The sequence below is a fragment of the Oncorhynchus kisutch genome, linkage group LG17, assembly GCF_002021735.2.
Source record: "Oncorhynchus kisutch isolate 150728-3 linkage group LG17, Okis_V2, whole genome shotgun sequence".
Classification (NCBI taxonomy): Eukaryota; Metazoa; Chordata; class Actinopteri; order Salmoniformes; family Salmonidae; genus Oncorhynchus; species Oncorhynchus kisutch.
The window spans coordinates 85,370,907-85,390,571 of record NC_034190.2 but is presented as its reverse complement, the minus strand read 5'-3'; the positions used below and the strand labels follow the sequence as shown (position 1 = coordinate 85,390,571).

Sequence of the window (19,665 nt, the reverse complement as noted above, 5' to 3'; positions counted from 1 at the left end):
GTGCAGTAGGGAAACTGTTCATCTGAGACCAATGTGTCCGTTCAAAAGGTGTACAGCTTTCAATTGACATCACATTTACTAAAGGTGGAGCAAAGATAAGTGGTGGCCATTTTTCATTAATTTGAGTCACTCTAGAGATTGATTGGCTAGTAGCTAGGGACATTATGAAGGAGGGTAGAATATGATGGAAAGGTCATCAGAAGGAACTATTGCAGTATAAAAAGTAGTATTTTGCAGTATAAGAAGTAGATGTAGAGGAGGAGATGTAGAGGTAGAGGAGGAGATGTAGAGGAGGAGATATAGAGGTAGAGGAGGTGATGTAGAGGTAGAGGAGGTGAGGTAGAGGAGGAGATATAGAGGTTGAGGAGGTGATGTAGAGGTAGAGGAGGTGATAGAGGTAGAGGAGGTGATGTAGAGGAGGAGATATAGAGGTAGAGGAGGTGATGTAGAGGTAGAGGAGGTGATGTAGAGGAGGAGATATAGAGGTAGAGGAGGTGATGTAGAGTAGAGGAGGAGATATAGAGGTAGAGGAGGAGATGTAGAGGAGGAGATGTAGAGGTAGAGGAGGAGATGTAGATGTAGAGGAGGAGATATAGAGGTAGAGGAGGTGATGTAGAGGAGGAGATGTAGAGGTAGAGGAGGAGATGTAGAGGAGGAGATATAGAGGTAGAGGAGGTGATGTAGAGGAGGAGATATAGAGGTAGAGGAGGAGATATAGAGGTAGAGGAGGAGATATAGAGGTAGAGGAGGTGATGTAGAGGAGGAGATATAGAGGTAGAGGAGGTGATGTAGAGGTAGAGGAGGTGATATAGAGGTAGAGGAGGTGATGTAGAGGTAGAGGAGGAGATATAGAGGTAGAGGAGGTGATATAGAGGTAGAGGAGGAGATATAGAGGTAGAGGAGGTGATGTAGAGGAGGAGATATAGAGGTAGAGGAGGAGATGTAGAGGAGGAGATATAGAGGTAGAGGAGGTGATGTAGAGGTAGAGGAGGAGATGTAGAGGAGGTGATGTAGAGGAGGAGATATAGAGGTAGAGGAGGTGATGTAGAGGTAGAGGAGGTGATGTAGAGGTAGGAGGAGGAGATATAGAGGTAGAGGAGGTGATGTAGAGGAGGAGATATAGAGGTAGAGGAGGTGATGTAGAGGAGGAGATATAGAGGTAGAGGAGGTGATGTAGAGGAGGAGATATAGAGGTAGAGGAGGTGATGTAGAGGAGGAGATATAGAGGTAGAGGAGGTGATGTAGAGGAGGAGATATAGAGGTAGAGGAGGTGATGTAGAGGTAGAGGAGGAGATATAGAGGTAGAGGAGGAGATATAGAGGTAGAGGAGGTGATATAGAGGTAGAGGAGGAGATATAGAGGTAGAGGAGGTGAGGTAGAGGTTGAGGAGGTGATGTAGAGGAGGAGATATAGAGGTAGAGGAGGTGATGTAGAGGAGAAGATATAGAGGTATAGGAGGTGATGTAGAGGAGGTGATGTAGAGGTTGAGGAGGAGATATAGAGGTAGAGGAGGAGATATAGAGGTAGAGGAGGTGATATAGAGGTAGAGGAGGTGATGTAGAGGAGGAGATATAGAGGTAGAGGAGGAGATGTAGAGGTAGAGGAGGAGATATAGAGGTAGAGGAGGAGATATAGAGGTAGAGGAGGAGATATAGAGGTAGAGGAGGAGATATAGAGGAGGAGATATAGAGGTAGAGGAGGTGATATAGAGGTAGAGGAGGTGATGTAGAGGTAGAGGTAGAGGAGATGATGTAGAGGTAGAGGAGGAGATATAGAGGAGGAGATATAGAGGTAGAGGAGGTGATGTAGAGGTAGAGGAGGAGATATAGAGGAGGAGATATAGAGGTAGAGGAGGTGATGTAGAGGTAGAGGAGGTGATGTAGAGGAGGAGATATAGAGGTAGAGGAGGTGATGTAGAGGAGGAGATATAGAGGTAGAGGAGGTGATGTAGAGGAGGAGATATAGAGGTAGAGGAGGTGATGTAGAGGTAGAGGAGGTGATGTAGAGGTAGAGGAGGTGATGTAGAGGTAGAGGAGGAGATATAGAGGTAGAGGAGGTGATATAGAGGTAGAGGAGGTGATATAGAGGTAGAGGAGGCGATATAGAGGTAGAGGAGGTGATGTAGAGGTAGAGGAGGTGATGTAGAGGTAGAGGAGGTGATATAGAGGTAGAGGAGGTGATATAGAGGTATAGGAGGTGATATAGAGGTAGAGGAGGAGATATAGAGGTAGAGGAGGTGATATAGAGGTAGAGGAGGTGATATAGAGGTAGAGGAGGTGATGTAGAGGTAGAGGAGGAGATATAGAGGTAGAGGAGGAGATATAGAGGAGGAGATATAGAGGTAGAGGAGGTGATGTAGAGGAGGAGATATAGAGGTAGAGGAGGTGATGTAGAGGAGGAGATATAGAGGTAGAGGAGGAGATGTAGAGGAGGAGATATAGAGGTAGAGGAGGTGATATAGAGGTAGAGGAGGAGATATAGAGGTAGAGGAGGTGATGTAGAGGAGGAGATATAGAGGTAGAGGAGGTGATATAGAGGTAGAGGAGGAGATGTAGAGGAGGAGATATAGAGGTAGAGGAGGTGATGTAGAGGAGGAGATATAGAGGTAGAGGAGGTGATGTAGAGGAGGAGATATAGAGGTAGAGGGGGTGATGTAGAGGAGGAGATATAGAGGTAGAGGAGGTGATATAGAGGTAGAGGAGGAGATGTAGAGGAGGAGATATAGAGGTAGAGGAGGTGATGTAGAGGAGGAGATATAGAGGTAGAGGAGGTGATGTAGAGGAGGAGATATAGAGGTGGAGATATAGAGGTAGAGGAGGTGATGTAGAGGTAGAGGAGGTGATGTAGAGGAGGAGATATAGAGGTAGAGGAGGTGATGTAGAGGAGGAGATATAGAGGTTGAGGAGGTGATGTAGAGGTAGAGGAGGTGATGTAGAGGAGGAGATATAGAGGTAGAGGAGGTGATGTAGAGGTAGAGGAGGTGAGGTAGAGGAGGAGATATAGAGGTAGAGGAGGTGATGTAGAGGTAGAGGAGGAGATGTAGAGGAGGAGATGTAGAGGTAGAGGAGGAGATGTAGAGGAGGAGATGTAGAGGTAGAGGAGGAGATGTAGAGGTAGAGGAGGAGATATAGAGGTAGATGAGGAGATGTAGAGGTAGAGGAGGAGATGTAGAGGTAGAGGAGGTGATATAGAGGTAGAGGAGGTGATATAGAGGTAGAGGAGGTGATATAGAGGGAGAGGAGGTGATATAGAGGTAGAGGAGGTGATATAGAGGTAGAGGAGGTGATGTAGAGGTAGAGGAGGTGATGTAGAGGTAGAGGAGGTGATATAGAGGTAGAGGAGGTGATATAGAGGTAGAGGAGGTGATATAGAGGGAGAGGAGGAGATATAGAGGTAGAGGAGGTGATGTAGAGGTAGAGGAGGTGATGTAGAGGTAGAGGAGGTGATATAGAGGTAGAGGAGGTGATATAAAGGTTGAGGAGGAGATGTAGAGGTAGAAGAGGTGATGTAGAGGTAGAGGAGGTGATATAGAGGTAGAGGAGGAGATGTAGAGATAGAGGAGGTGATATAGAGGTAGAGGAGGAGATGTAGAGGGAGAGGAGGGGATGGGGAGGTTAGGAGGAGGAGAGTAGGGGGGTTGGAGCTGGGACATTTTCAGCTTCCAGGAATTGTGTACTGATCCTTGCGATATGGGGCCATGCATTATCATGCTGAAACATGAGGTGATTGCGGCAGATGAATGGCACGACAACGGGCCTCAGGATCTCGTCACGGTATCTCTGTGCATTCAAATTGCCATTGATCAAATGAAATTGTGTTCGTTGTCCGTAGCTTATGGCTGCCATTACCATAACCCCACCTCCACCATGGGGCCCTCTGTTCACTACGTTGACATCAGCAAACTGCTCGCCCACACGACGCCATACATGCTGTCTGCCTTCTGCCCGGTACAGTTGAAACCGGGATTAATCCGTGAAGAGCACACTTCTCCAGAGTGCCAGTGGTTATCAAAGGTGAACATTTGACCACTGAAATCTGTTACAACCCTGAACTGCAGTCAGGTCAAGACCCTGGTGAGGGCGACGAGCACGCAGATGATTTTACCTGAGACGGTTTCTGGGAGTATGTGCAGAAATTATTCGGTTGTACAAACCCCCAGTTTCATCAGCTGTCCAGGTGGCTGGTCTCAGACGATCCCACAGTTTCATCAGCTGTCCAGGTGGCTGGTCTCAGACGATCCCGCGGGTGAAGAAGCCGGACACGGAGATCCTGGGCTGGTGGTGGTTGTGAGTCTGGTTGGACATACTGCCAAATTCTCTAAAATGACATTGGAGGCGGCTTATGGTAGAGAAATTAACATTCATTTCTCTGGCAACAGCTCTGTTGGACATTCCTGCATTCAGCATGCCAATTGTACGCTCCCTGAAACCTTGAGAAATCGGTGTCATTGTGTTGTGTGACAAAACTGAACATTTGAGTGTGGTCTTTTATTGTCCTCAGCAAATCAAAATCAAATCAAATAAAATTGTATTAGTCACATGCGCCCGAATACAGTGAAATGCTCCCTAACCAACAATGCCGTTTTAAAAAACATGTATGAAATAAATACAAAATATGAATAAGAATAAGAAATAAAAGTAACAAGTAATTAAAGAGCAACAGTAAAATAACAATAGCGAGACTATATACAGGGGGGTACCTGTACAGAGTCAATGTGCAGTGGCACCGGTTCATTTAGGTAATATGTAGGTAGTTACTAAAGTGACTATGCATAGATGATAACAACAGAGAGTAGCAGCAGTGTAAAAGAGGGGGGGGGGCAATGCAAATAATCTGGGTAGCCATTTGATTAGCTGTTCAAGGAGTCTTATGGCTTGGGTGTAGGAGCTGTTTAGAAGCCTCTTGGACCTAGACTTGGCACTCCGGTACCGCTTGCCGTGCGGTAGCCAAAAGAACAGTGGCTGGAGTCTTTGACCATTTTTAGGGCCTTCCTCTGACACCGCATGGTATAGAGGTCCTGGATGGCAGGAAGCTTTGCCCCGGTGATGTACTGGGCAGTACGCATTACTCTCTGTAGTGCCTTGCTATCGGAGGCCGAGCAGTTGCCATACCAGGCAGTGATGGTGTAGCTGTAGAACCTTTTGAGGATTTGAGGACCAATGCCAAATCTTTTTATTCTCCTGAGGGGGGAAAAGGTGTTGTCGTGCCCTCTTCAGGACTGTCTTGGTGTATTTGGACCATGATAGTTTGTTGGTAATGTGGACACCAAGGAACTTGAAGCTCTCGACCTGCTCCACTACAGGTCCGTCGATGAGAATGGGGGCGTGGCTCTGCCCTCTTTTTCCTCTCGTCCACAATCATCTCCTTTGTCTTGATCACATTGAGGGAGAGGTTGTTTTCCTGGCAACACACGGCCAGGTCTCTAATCTCCTCCCTATATGCTGTCTCGTCATTGTTGATGACTGTTGTGTCCTCGGCAAACTTAATGATGGTGTTGGAGTCGTGCCTGGCCGTGCAGTCATGAGTGAACAGGGAGTACAGGAGGGGACTAAGCACGCACCCCTGAGGGGTACCTGTGTTGAGGATCAGCATGCCAGATGTGTTGTTACCTACCCTCACCACCTGGGGATCGGCCCGTCAGGAAGTCCAGGATCCAGTTGCAGAGGGAGGTGTTTAGTCCCAGGGTCCTTGGCTTAGTGATGAGCTTTGAGTGAACTATGGTGTTGAATGCAGAGCTGTAGTCAATGAACAGCATTCTCACATAGGTGTTCCTTTTGTCCAGGTTGGAAAGGGCAGTGTGGAGTGCAATAGAGATTGCATCATCTGTGGATCTGTTAGGGCGTTATGCAAATTGGAGTGGGTCTAGGGTTTCTGGGATAAGGGTGTTAAAGTGAGCCATGACCAGCCTTTCAAAGCACTTCATGGCTACAGACGTGAGTGCTACGGGTTGGTAGTCATTTAGGCAGGTCACCTTAGTGTTCCTGAGCACAGGGACTATGGTGGCCTGCTTGAAACATGTTGGTATTACAGACTTGGACAGGGAGAGGTTGAAAATGTCAGTGAAGACACTTGGTTGGTTGGTCAGCGCATGCTCGCAGTACACGTCCTAGTAATCCATCTGGCCCTGCGGCCTTGTGAATGTTGACCTGTTTAAAGGTTTTACTCACATCGGCTGCGGAGAGCGTAATTACACAGTCTTCCGGAACAGGTGGTGTTCTCATGCATGTTTCAGTGTTATTTGCCTCGAAGCAAGCATAGAGGTAGTTTAGCTCGTCTGGTAGTCTCGTGTCACTGGGCAGCTCTTGGCTGTGCTTCCCTTTGTGGTCTGTAATAGTTTGCAAGCCCTGCGACATCAGACGAGCGTCAGAGCCGATGTAGTATGATTCGATCTTAGTCCTGTATTGACTTTTTGTCTGTTTGATGGTTTGTCGGAGGGCATAGCGGGATTTCTTATAAGCTTCCGGGTTAGAGTCCCGCTCTAGCCTTTAGCTCAGTGCGGATGTTGCCTGTAATCCATGGTTTCTGGTTGGGGTATGTACGTACGGACACTGTGGGGGCGACATCATCGACGCACTTATTGATGAAGCCAATGTACTCCTCAATGCAATCGGAGGAATCCCAGAACATGTTCCAGTCTGTGCTAGCAAAACAGTCCTGTAGTTTAGCATCTGCTTCATCTGACCACTTCCGTATTGAGCAAGTCACTGGTACTTCCTGCTTTAATTTTTGCTTGTAAACAGGAATCAGGGGGATGGAATTATGGTCAGATTTGCCAAATGGAGGGCGAGGGAGAGCTTTGTATAGATACTCTACCCCAGGCAAGCAAAACCTTGAGACTTCCTTAGATATCGTGCACCAGCTATTGTTTACAAATATGCATAGGCCCCCGCCCTGTGTCTTATTTTGTCCTGTAGATACAACGTATAACCAGCCAGCTGTATGTTGATAATGTCGTCGTTCAGCCACAACTCCGTGAAGGATAAGATATTGCTGTTTTGAATGTCCCGTTGGTAGTTTAATCTTCCGCGTAGGTCATCGATTTTACTACCGGAAGCGGTACGGAGCTCGATTTGGCCTCCGCAAGCCTCTGCGTCACATCCTCCCTCCATACGGAGCAAGCATAAATAGCCTTTTACTGCTATGTCATCTCAGAGCATCAGGGGAGACTTACTGCTGTGTCATCTCAGAGCTTCAGGGGAGACTTACTGCTGTGTCATCTCAAGAGCTTCAGGGGAGACTTACTGCTGTGTCATCTCAGAGCTTCAGGGGAGACTTACTGCTGTGTCATCTCAGAGCTTCAGGGGAGACTTACTGCTGTGTCATCTCAAGAGCTTCAGGGGAGACTTACTGCTGTGTCATCTCAGAGCTTCAGGGGAGACTTACTGCTGTGTCATCTCAGAGCATCAGGGGAGACTTACTGCTGTGTCATCTCAGAGCTTCAGGGGAGACTTACTGCTGTGTCATCTCAGAGCTTCAGGGGAGATTTACTGCTGTGTCATCTCAGAGCTTCAGGCGAGACATACTACTGTGTCATCTCAGAGCATTCGGGGGGGGGGATTTACTGCTGTGTCATCTCAGAGCTTCAGGGGAGACTTACTGCTGTGTCATCTCAGAGCTTCAGGGGAGACTTACTGCTGTGTCATCTCAAGAGCTTCAGGGGAGACTTACTGCTGTGTCATCTCAGAGCTTCAGGGGAGACTTACTGCTGTGTCATCTCAGAGCATCAGGGGAGACTTACTGCTGTGTCATCTCAGAGCTTCAGGGGAGACTTACTGCTGTGTCATCTCAGAGCTTCAGGGGAGATTTACTGCTGTGTCATCTCAGAGCTTCAGGCGAGACATACTACTGTGTCATCTCAGAGCATTCGGGGGGGGGGATTTACTGCTGTGTCATCTCAGAGCTTCAGGGGAGACTTACTGCTGTGTCATCTCAGAGCTTCAGGGGAGACTTACTGCTGTGTCATCTCAGAGCTTCAGGGGAGACTTACTGCTGTGTCATCTCAGAGTTCCAGGGGAGACTTACTGCTGTGTCATCTCAAGAGCTTCAGGGGAGACTTACTGCTGTGTCATCTCAGAGTTCTGGGGGAGACTTACTGCTGTGTCATCTCAGAGTTCTGGGGGAGACTTACTGCTGTGTCATCTCAGAGTTCCAGGGGAGACTTACTGCTGTGTCATCTCAGAGTTCTGGGGGAGACTTACTGCTGTGTCATCTCAGAGTTCTGGGGGAGATTTACTGCTGTGTCATCTCAGAGCTTCAGGGGAGACTATGTGGGTGTCGACATTATCTTAGTCTATTACAAAGTCCTAAAAATAACCAACATATCTCTGTCTCATCCTGTCTATCTATCTCTTCTCTCTCTGTATCTCTCTTTCCTCTCTCTCTCTCTCTTTGTTTCTCCTCTCTTTTTGTCTCTCTCTAACTCCCTCTTAGTCATTGTCCGCTGCCCGTGGCGTGGCGGGGCGTGCTCTGGACGCCACAGGAGGCGGGGTCAGGCGTCTCCGCAGAGACCTCCGTGATTCGCTGCCGTACGAGGCCGGGATGATGTCCTATCCTGGGGAGTCGGCTGACGTCCTGACCCGGCGGGGGGGTAACGAGCTGCTCTATCAACCAGAGGAGTGGAGGGGGCAGGGCTTAGGACAGGCTCTGCAGCAATTGGTGGAGAACGACGAGAGGCATGAACAGGAAACGGCGTACCTGGCCGGGTTGCTCCGCCTCCTCAGTGAAGCTGAAGGAGCTGCCGGAGAGGAGGGAGGTGAGGAGGACCATGGGCCAGGGGACTTCCAAGGGCCCTATACCCGTGACTACGATGAGACAGAGCAGGGGATGAGAATGGGAATGCCCCAGGCTGCAGCACCATGGCAGGGCCTACTGGACCCCCAGCTCACCCAGGCCCTGCTCAACAGATACAGGCAGGAGAGGCTGCAGCAGCAGGCCGGGTTACCAGGACTACCAGCCGCCATCAACAGGTTTACAGATGACAGGCTGGAAACAGGCAGCCAGGACCAAGACCAGGAGGCTCTGAGGTAAGGAGAGGGAGGGAGAGAGAAAGAGAGAGACAGAGGGGGGAGGGAGAGAGAGAGGAGAGAGAAAGAGAGAGACAGAGGGGGGAGAGAGAGGAGAGAGAGAGAGGAGGAGAGAGAGAGAGAGAGGAGAGAGAGAGACAGGGGGGAGAGGGAGGGAGAGGAGAGAGAGAGAGGAGAGAGAAAGAGAGAGACAGAGGGAAGAGAGCACAGAGAAATGTGAATATACACAGAGGGTACAAAACATTAGGAACACCTTCTCATTCTATGACGTAGACTGACCAGGTGAATCCAGGTGAAAGCTCTGATCCCTTATTGATGTCACCTGTTAAATCCACTTAAAATCAGTGTAGATGAAGGGGAGGAGACAGGTTACAGAAGGATTTTTAAATCTTGAGACATTGATTGTGTATCTGTGCCATTCAGAGGGTGAATGGGCAAGTCAAAATATTTAATTACCTTTGAATGGGGGTATGGTAGTAGGTGCCCGGTGCGCTGTTTTTCGAGTGTGTCAAGAACTGCAACGCTGCTGGGTTTTTAGCGCTCAACAGTTTCCCGTGTGTATCAAGAATGGTCCACCACCCAAAGGACATCCAACTAACTTGACGTCGACATGGGCCAGCATCCCTGTGGAATACTTTCAACACCTTGTAGAGAACCTCCTCTCTTCTGATGGCAAAAGGGGGTTGGGGGGGGGGGAACGGCAATTTTCTACACTCAGTTCTGTAGCCATTGAATGTACACTAGCTAGCAGGGTATAATGTTTTGGTTGCAAAATGTGAACAGAATTCATGTTATTATCCCTGTGTCTCTAGATACCTCGTAACCAAGATCCTGTCCAGCATTAGTCCCAACAACCCCCAGGGTTCGTCAGGCCGCCGGGCGAGGAGGGACCTGGTGTCTGTGTCTGGTGGTGGGGGTGGAGGGGTCAGAGCAGCCTCAGAACCAGTCTTCCACAGATCCCGTCGCTCCCTGGTCTCCCCTCCTACTCCCTCCCCCAGCCGGGAGCCCTCTCCGGGGCTTCTGAGGGTCAAGAGGCTGGGGTACATGGAAGAGGGCCCTGGATGGCTTGGGGGAGAGAGGGAGGGCCACAAGACCCCAAACCATGCTGTGGGGTTACAGAGGATGAAGAGGATCGACACCGAACTACAGGCCCAGCCTGGTGGGAGGGCCAGCCGCAGGAGAAGAGCCCTGAACTACGACCCCCAAGCCCTAACCCACGACCCCGAGCTGCTGGTCCAACACATCCTACACTACCTGCCACAGTAGAGAGGGAGGGATAGAGAGACAGTGAGAGAGATGGAGAGACAGAGAGAGAGAGATGGAGGGAGAGAGAGATGGAGAGAGATAGATAAACAGAGAGACGGCGATAGAGAGATGGAGAGAGAGAAACAGAGAGAGATATAGATGGAGAGAGAGATATAGAGGGAGAGAGAGATATAGAGGGAGAGAGAGCGATAGAGAAGCAGAGAGAGATAGACGGATGGAGAGAAACAGATGGACAGAGAGAGAGAGATGGATAGAGAGATATAGAGGGAGAGAAAAGCAGAGAGAGAGAGAGAGATGATAGAGAGATAGAGAGAGATAGAGAGAGAGAGATGGATAGAGAGAGAGAGAGATATATAGATATAGATGGACAGAGAGAGAGATAGAGGGAGAGATTTGGAGAGAGATAGAGAGATGGAGAGAGATAGAGAGAGAGAGAAGCATAGAGAGATGGAGATTTGGAGAGACAGATGGAGAGAGATAGAGAGAGAGATAGCCTCATGCTTATTAACAGTGTAGTAACACCTAACACTCTATATATTATAATATTATATTATAATATTCATAAACGTCTTTGAAATAAAGCTTCAGTCAAAGTATTCTGACAGATTTATTTGTTAATTTTTTTGAGTTCAGATCTTATTTATTTGATCAGTTTGGGAAGTTAAGAATAGGGAGGGCAAGAGGGAAAAAAAATAATATTAAAAAGATTAGGGAGACACAGGGTAGCCAAGTGGTTAGAGCGTCGGACTAGTAACCGAAACGTTGCAAGTTCAAACCCTCGAGCTGACAAGGTAGAAATCTGTCGTTCTGCCCCTGAACAAGGCAGTTAACCCACTGTTCCCAGGGCCGTCATTGGAATTAAGAATTTGTTGTTAACTCACTTGCCTAGATAAATAAAGATACAAAAATAAGGAAGATTGAAACACAAGTAGTCTTCATCATCCCCCCATGTTTTAGTAGTCTTCATCATCCCCCCATGTTTTAGTAGTCTTCATCATCCCCCATGTTTTAGTAGTCTTCATCATCCCCCCATGTTTTAGTAGTCTTCATCATCCCCCCATGTTTTAGTAGTCTTCATCATCCCCCCATGTTTTAGTAGTCTTCATCATCCCCCCATGTTTTAGTAGTCTTCATCATCCCCCCATGTTTTAGTAGTCTTCATCATCATGTTTTACTAGTCTTCATCTTCTTCCCATGTTTTAGTAGTCTTCATCATCCCCCCATGTTTTAGTAGTCTTCATCATCCCCCCATGTTTTAGTAGTCTTCATCATCCCCCCATGTTTTAGTAGTCTTCATCATCCCCCCATGTTTTAGTAGTCTTCATCATCCCCCATGTTTTAGTAGTCTTCATCATCCCCCCATGTTTTAGTAGTCTTCATCATCCCCCCATGTTTTAGTAGTCTTCATCATCCCCCCATGTTTTAGTAGTCTTCATCATCCCCCCATGTTTTAGTAGTCTTCATCTTCCCCCCATGTTTTAGTAGTCTTCATCTTCTTCCCATGTTTTACTAGTCTTCATCATCCCCCCATGTTTTAGTAGTCTTCATCATCCCCCCATGTTTTAGTAGTCTTCATCATCCCCCCATGTTTTAGTAGTCTTCATCATCCCCCCATGTTTTAGTAGTCTTCATCATCCCCCCATGTTTTAGTAGTCTTCATCATCCCCCCATGTTTTAGTAGTCTTCATCATCCCCCCATGTTTTAGTAGTCTTCATCATCCCCCATGTTTTAGTAGTCTTCATCATCCCCCCATGTTTTAGTAGTCTTCATCATCCCCCCATGTTTTAGTAGTCTTCATCATCCCCCATGTTTTAGTAGTCTTCATCATCCCCCCATGTTTTAGTAGTCTTCATCATCATGTTTTACTAGTCTTCATCATCCCCCCATGTTTTAGTAGTCTTCATCATCCCCCCATGTTTTAGTAGTCTTCATCATCCCCCCATGTTTTAGTAGTCTTCATCATCATGTTTTACTAGTCTTCATCATCCCCCCATGTTTTAGTAGTCTTCATCATCCCCCCATGTTTTAGTAGTCTTCATCATCCCCCCATGTTTTAGTAGTCTTCATCATCATGTTTTACTAGTCTTAATCATCCCCCCATGTTTTAGTAGTCTTCATCATCCCCCCATGTTTTAGTAGTCTTCATCATCCCCCCATGTTTTAGTAGTCTTCATCATCATGTTTTACTAGTCTTCATCATCCCCCCATGTTTTCGTAGTCTTCATCATCCCCCCATGTTTTAGTAGTCTTCATCATCATGTTTTACTAGTCTTCATCATCCCCCCATGTTTTAGTAGTCTTCATCATCCCCCCATGTTTTAGTAGTCTTCATCATCATGTTTTACTAGTCTTCATCATCCCCCCATGTTTTAGTAGTCTTCATCATCCCCCCATGTTTTAGTAGTCTTCATCATCATGTTTTACTAGTCTTCATCATCCCCCCATGTTTTAGTAGTCTTCATCATCCCCCCATGTTTTAGTAGTCTTCATCATCCCCCCATGTTTTAGTAGTCTTCATCATCATGTTTTAGTAGTCTTCATCATCCCCCCATGTTTTAGTAGTCTTCATCATCATGTTTTACTAGTCTTCATCATCCCCCCATGTTTTAGTAGTCTTCATCATCCCCCCATGTTTAAGTAGTCTTCATCATCATGTTTTACTAGTCTTCATCACCCCCCCATGTTTTAGTAGTCTTCATCATCCCCCCATGTTTTAGTAGTCTTCATCATCATGTTTTACTAGTCTTCATCATCCCCCCATGTTTTAGTAGTCTTCATCACCCCCCCATGTTTTAGTAGTCTTCATCATCCCCCCATGTTTTAGTAGTCTTCATCATCATGTTTTAGTAGTCTTCATCTTCCCCCATGTTTTAGTAGTCTTCATCTTCCCCCATGTTTTAGTAGTCTTCATCTTCCCCCATGTTTTAGTAGTCTTCATCATCCCCCCATGTTTTAGTAGTCTTCATCTCCCCCCATGTTTTAGTAGTCTTCATCTTCCCATGTTTTAGTAGAATTCATCTTCCCATGTTTTAGTAGTCTTCATCTTCCCCCATGTTTTAGTAGTCTTCATCTTCCCCCATGTTTTAGTAGTCTTCATCTTCCCATGTTTTAGTAGTCTTCATCATCCCCCCATGTTTTAGTAGTCTTCATCATCCCCCATGTTTTAGTAGTCTTCATCTTCTTCCCATGTTTTCAATGTATTCAAAAGAACATGACTATTCTTCAACTACAACAAGAGTGGCTCAGAGTAAATACCACAATCGGTGTATTAAAATGATTCCTTATTATAGTTCTTACAGCTCAGTAACAGGTCCTGTAATATAGCAGTACAGTTCAGTATCATTAACACTACTATCTCAGTACACTACCAACCATTCGCAGAGGATATCTGGTGTTAAATGCTATAATAACAAGCTACAAATCACTGTTCACAAACACATACACACACACACACACTATAAATCAAGTGTGTTGATCAGTCCAGCAGCACTCAGCTAACAGATTCATTATTGATCTCCTTCCAGACCCATCAGACTCCACTGAGCAGCTAACAGATTCGTTATTGATCTCCTCCCAGACCCATCAGACTCCACTGAGCAGCTAACAGATTCATTATTGATCTCCTTCCAGACCCATCAGACTCCACTGAGCAGCTAACAGATTCATTATTGATCTCCTTCCAGACCCATCAGACTCCACTGAGCAGCTAACAGATTCATTATTGATCTCCTTCCAGACCCATCAGATTGCATTGAACAGACAGATCCCTGTATTATAATATATCTCTATGGTAACATCACAGACAGATCCCTGTATTATAATATATCTCTATGGTAACATGCACCTTTAATACCTTCATCACATCATTACCTGTCAATCATTAACACAATGGCACTAGACTGGATTACCAAATCAACCCCTAAACCCTAGCCCATTAGTATATGGTCAAATCAACCCCTAGCCCATTAGTATATGGTCAAATCAATCCCTAGCCCATTAGTATATGGTCAAATCAACCCCTAGCCCATTAGTATATGGTCAAATCAATCCCTAGCCCATTAGTATATGGTCAAATCAACCCCTAGCCCATTAGTATATGGTCAAATCAACCCCTAGCCCATTAGTATATGGTCAAATCAACCCCTAGCCCATTAGTATATGGTCAAATAAACCCCTAGCCCATTAGTATATGGTCAAATCAATCCCTAGCCCATTAGTATATGATCCAATCAATCTCTAGCCCATTAGAATATGATCAAATCCATCTCTAGCCCATTAGTATATGATCAAATCAATCCCTAGCCCATTAGTATATGATAAAATCAATCCCTAGCGCATTAGTATATGATCAAATCAATCTCTAGCCCATTAGTATATGATCAAATCAATCCCTAGCCCATTAGTATATGGTCAATTCAATCCCTAGCCCATTAGTACAGGGTCAAATCAATCTCTAGCCCATTAGTATATGATCAAATCAATCCCTAGCCCATTAGTATATGATCAAATCAATCCCTAGCCCATTAGTATATGGTCAAATCAATCCCTAGCCCCTAGCCCATTAGTATATGATCAAATCAATCCCTAGCCCATTAGTATATGATCCAATCAATCTCTAGCCCATTAGTATATGATAAAATCAATCCCTAGCACATTAGTATATGATCAAATCAATCCCTAGCCCATTAGTATATGGTCAAATCAATCCCTAGCCCTTAGCCCATTAGTATATGATCAAATCAATCTCTAGCCCATTAGTATATGATCAAATCAATCCCAAGCCCATTAGTATATGATTCAATCAATCTCTAGCCCATTAGTATATGATCAAATCAATCTCTAGCCCATTAGTATATGATCAAATCAATCCCTAGCCCATTAGTATATGATAAAATCAATCCCTAGCCCATTAGTATATGATAAAATCAATCCCTAGCCCAGTATATGATAAAATCAATCCCTAGCCCAGTATATGATCAAATCAATCCCTAGCCCATTAGTATATGATCAAATCAACCCTAGTCCATTAGTATATGGTCAAATCAACCCCTAGCCCATTAGTATATGGTCAAATCAATCCCTAGCCCCTAGCCCCATTAGTATATGGTCAAATCAACCCCTAGCCCATTAGTATATGGTCAAATCATCCCTAGCCCCTAGCCCCATTAGTATATGATCAAATCAACCCCTAGCCCCATTAGTATATGGTCAAATCAACCCCTAGCCCATTAGTATATGGTCAAATCAACCCCTAGCCCATTAGTATATGATCAAATCAACCCCTAGCCCCATTAGTATTGCTGCATTGCTTGCTGTTTGGGGTTTTAGACTGGGTTTCTGTACAGCACTTTGAGATATCAGCTGATGTACGAAGGGCTATATAAATACATTTGATTTGATTTGATTTGATTAGTATATGGTCAAATCAACCCCTAGCCCCTAGCCCATTAGTATATGGTCAAATCAACCCCTAGCCCATTAGTATATGGTCAAATCAATCCCTAGCCCATTAGTATATGGTCAAATCAACCCCTAGCCCATTAGTATATGGTCAAATCAACCCCTAGCCCATTAGTATATGGTCAAATCAACCCCTAGCCCATTAGTATATGGTCAAATAAACCCCTAGCCCATTAGTATATGGTCAAATCAATCCCTAGCCCATTAGTATATGATCCAATCAATCTCTAGCCCATTAGAATATGATCAAATCCATCTCTAGCCCATTAGTATATGATCAAATCAATCCCTAGCCCATTAGTATATGATAAAATCAATCCCTAGCGCATTAGTATATGATCAAATCAATCTCTAGCCCATTAGTATATGATCAAATCAATCCCTAGCCCATTAGTATATGGTCAATTCAATCCCTAGCCCATTAGTACAGGGTCAAATCAATCTCTAGCCCATTAGTATATGATCAAATCAATCCCTAGCCCATTAGTATATGATCAAATCAATCCCTAGCCCATTAGTATATGGTCAAATCAATCCCTAGCCCCTAGCCCATTAGTATATGATCAAATCAATCCCTAGCCCATTAGTATATGATCCAATCAATCTCTAGCCCATTAGTATATGATAAAATCAATCCCTAGCACATTAGTATATGATCAAATCAATCCCTAGCCCATTAGTATATGGTCAAATCAATCCCTAGCCCTTAGCCCATTAGTATATGATCAAATCAATCTCTAGCCCATTAGTATATGATCAAATCAATCCCAAGCCCATTAGTATATGATTCAATCAATCTCTAGCCCATTAGTATATGATCAAATCAATCTCTAGCCCATTAGTATATGATCAAATCAATCCCTAGCCCATTAGTATATGATAAAATCAATCCCTAGCCCATTAGTATATGATAAAATCAATCCCTAGCCCAGTATATGATAAAATCAATCCCTAGCCCAGTATATGATCAAATCAATCCCTAGCCCATTAGTATATGATCAAATCAACCCTAGTCCATTAGTATATGGTCAAATCAACCCCTAGCCCATTAGTATATGGTCAAATCAATCCCTAGCCCCTAGCCCCATTAGTATATGGTCAAATCAACCCCTAGCCCATTAGTATATGGTCAAATCATCCCTAGCCCCTAGCCCCATTAGTATATGATCAAATCAACCCCTAGCCCCATTAGTATATGGTCAAATCAACCCCTAGCCCATTAGTATATGGTCAAATCAACCCCTAGCCCATTAGTATATGATCAAATCAACCCCTAGCCCCATTAGTATTGCTGCATTGCTTGCTGTTTGGGGTTTTAGACTGGGTTTCTGTACAGCACTTTGAGATATCAGCTGATGTACGAAGGGCTATATAAATACATTTGATTTGATTTGATTTGATTAGTATATGGTCAAATCAACCCCTAGCCCATTAGTATATGGTCAAATCAACCCCTAGCCCATTAGTATATGGTCAAATCAATCCCTAGCCCATTAGTATATGGTCAAATCAACCCCTAGCCCATTAGTATATGGTCAAATCAACCCCTAGCCCATTAGTATATGGTCAAATCAACCCCTAGCCCATTAGTATATGGTCAAATAAACCCCTAGCCCATTAGTATATGGTCAAATCAATCCCTAGCCCATTAGTATATGATCCAATCAATCTCTAGCCCATTAGAATATGATCAAATCCATCTCTAGCCCATTAGTATATGATCAAATCAATCCCTAGCCCATTAGTATATGATAAAATCAATCCCTAGCGCATTAGTATATGATCAAATCAATCTCTAGCCCATTAGTATATGATCAAATCAATCCCTAGCCCATTAGTATATGGTCAATTCAATCCCTAGCCCATTAGTACAGGGTCAAATCAATCTCTAGCCCATTAGTATATGATCAAATCAATCCCTAGCCCATTAGTATATGATCAAATCAATCCCTAGCCCATTAGTATATGGTCAAATCAATCCCTAGCCCCTAGCCCATTAGTATATGATCAAATCAATCCCTAGCCCATTAGTATATGATCCAATCAATCTCTAGCCCATTAGTATATGATAAAATCAATCCCTAGCACATTAGTATATGATCAAATCAATCCCTAGCCCATTAGTATATGGTCAAATCAATCCCTAGCCCTTAGCCCATTAGTATATGATCAAATCAATCTCTAGCCCATTAGTATATGATCAAATCAATCCCAAGCCCATTAGTATATGATTCAATCAATCTCTAGCCCATTAGTATATGATCAAATCAATCTCTAGCCCATTAGTATATGATCAAATCAATCCCTAGCCCATTAGTATATGATAAAATCAATCCCTAGCCCATTAGTATATGATAAAATCAATCCCTAGCCCAGTATATGATAAAATCAATCCCTAGCCCAGTATATGATCAAATCAATCCCTAGCCCATTAGTATATGATCAAATCAACCCTAGTCCATTAGTATATGGTCAAATCAACCCCTAGCCCATTAGTATATGGATCAAATGAATCCCTAGCCCCTAGCCCCATTAGTATATGGTCAAATCAACCCCTAGCCCATTAGTATATGGTCAAATCATCCCTAGCCCCTAGCCCCATTAGTATATGATCAAATCAACCCCTAGCCCCATTAGTATATGGTCAAATCAACCCCTAGCCCATTAGTATATGGTCAAATCAACCCCTAGCCCATTAGTATATGATCAAATCAACCCCTAGCCCCATTAGTATTGCTGCATTGCTTGCTGTTTGGGGTTTTAGACTGGGTTTCTGTACAGCACTTTGAGATATCAGCTGATGTACGAAGGGCTATATAAATACATTTGATTTGATTTGATTTGATTAGTATATGGTCAAATCAACCCCTAGCCCCTAGCCCATTAGTATATGGTCAAATCAACCCCTAGCCCATTAGTATATGGTCAAATCAATCCCTAGCCCATTAGTATATGGTCAAATCAACCCCTAGCCCCTAGCCCATTAGTAAATGGTCAAATCAACCCCTAGCGCATTAGTATATGATCAAATCAATCTCTAGCCCATTAGTATATGATCAAATCAATCCCTAGCCCATTAGTATATGGTCAATTCAATCCCTAACCCATTAGTACATGGTCAAATCAATCTCTAGCCCATTAGTATATGATCAAATCAACCCCTAGCCCATTAGTATATGGTCAAATCAACCCCTAGCCCATTAGTATATGGTCAAATCAACCCCTAGCCCATTAGTATATGATCCAATCAATCTCTAGCCCATTAGTATATGATAAAATCAATCCCTAGCACATTAGTATATGATCAAATCAATCCCTAGCCCATTAGTATATGGTCAAATCAATCCCTAGCCCTTAGCCCATTAGTATATGGTCAAATCAATCCCTAGCCCTTAGCCCATTAGTATATGATCAAATCAATCTCTAGCCCATTAGTATATGATCAAATCAATCCCTAGCCCATTAGTATATGATTCAATCAATCTCTAGCCCATTAGTATATGATCAAATCAATCCCTAGCCCATTAGTATATGGTCAAATCAATCCCTAGCCCCATTAGTATATGGTCAAATCAACCCCTAGCCCATTAGTATATGGTCAAATCAATCCCTAGCCCCTAGCCCCATTAGTATATGATCAAATCAACCCCTAGCCCATTAGTATATGGTCAAATCAACCCCTAGCCCATTAGTATATGGTCAAATCAACCCCTAGCCCCTAGCCCATTAGTATATGGTCAAATCAACCCCTAGCCCCATTAGTATATGGTCAAATCAACTCCTAGCCCATTAGTATATGATCAAATCAACCCCTAGCCCCATTAGTATATGGTCAAATCAATCCCTAGCCCCATTAGTATATGGTCAAATCAACCCCTAGCCCATTAGTATATGGTCAAATCAATCCCTAGCCCC

The 19,665-nt window shown here is 44.4% G+C and overlaps 1 protein-coding gene across 1 annotated transcript in view; it reads left to right on the top strand.

Moving 5' to 3' along the window:
- The window catches only part of pcsk1nl (proprotein convertase subtilisin/kexin type 1 inhibitor, like), an 18,723-nt gene extending 7,838 nt beyond the window's left edge, over positions 1-10,885 (top strand). The window contains exons 2-3 of the mRNA XM_031794859.1: positions 8,431-9,023; positions 9,836-10,885. Of these exons, the coding sequence (XP_031650719.1) occupies positions 8,431-9,023; positions 9,836-10,289 (1,047 nt within the window). The 3' untranslated portion in view covers positions 10,290-10,885. The remainder of the gene's footprint in view (positions 1-8,430; positions 9,024-9,835) is intronic.
- The last annotated feature ends 8,780 nt before the right edge of the window (positions 10,886-19,665 follow it).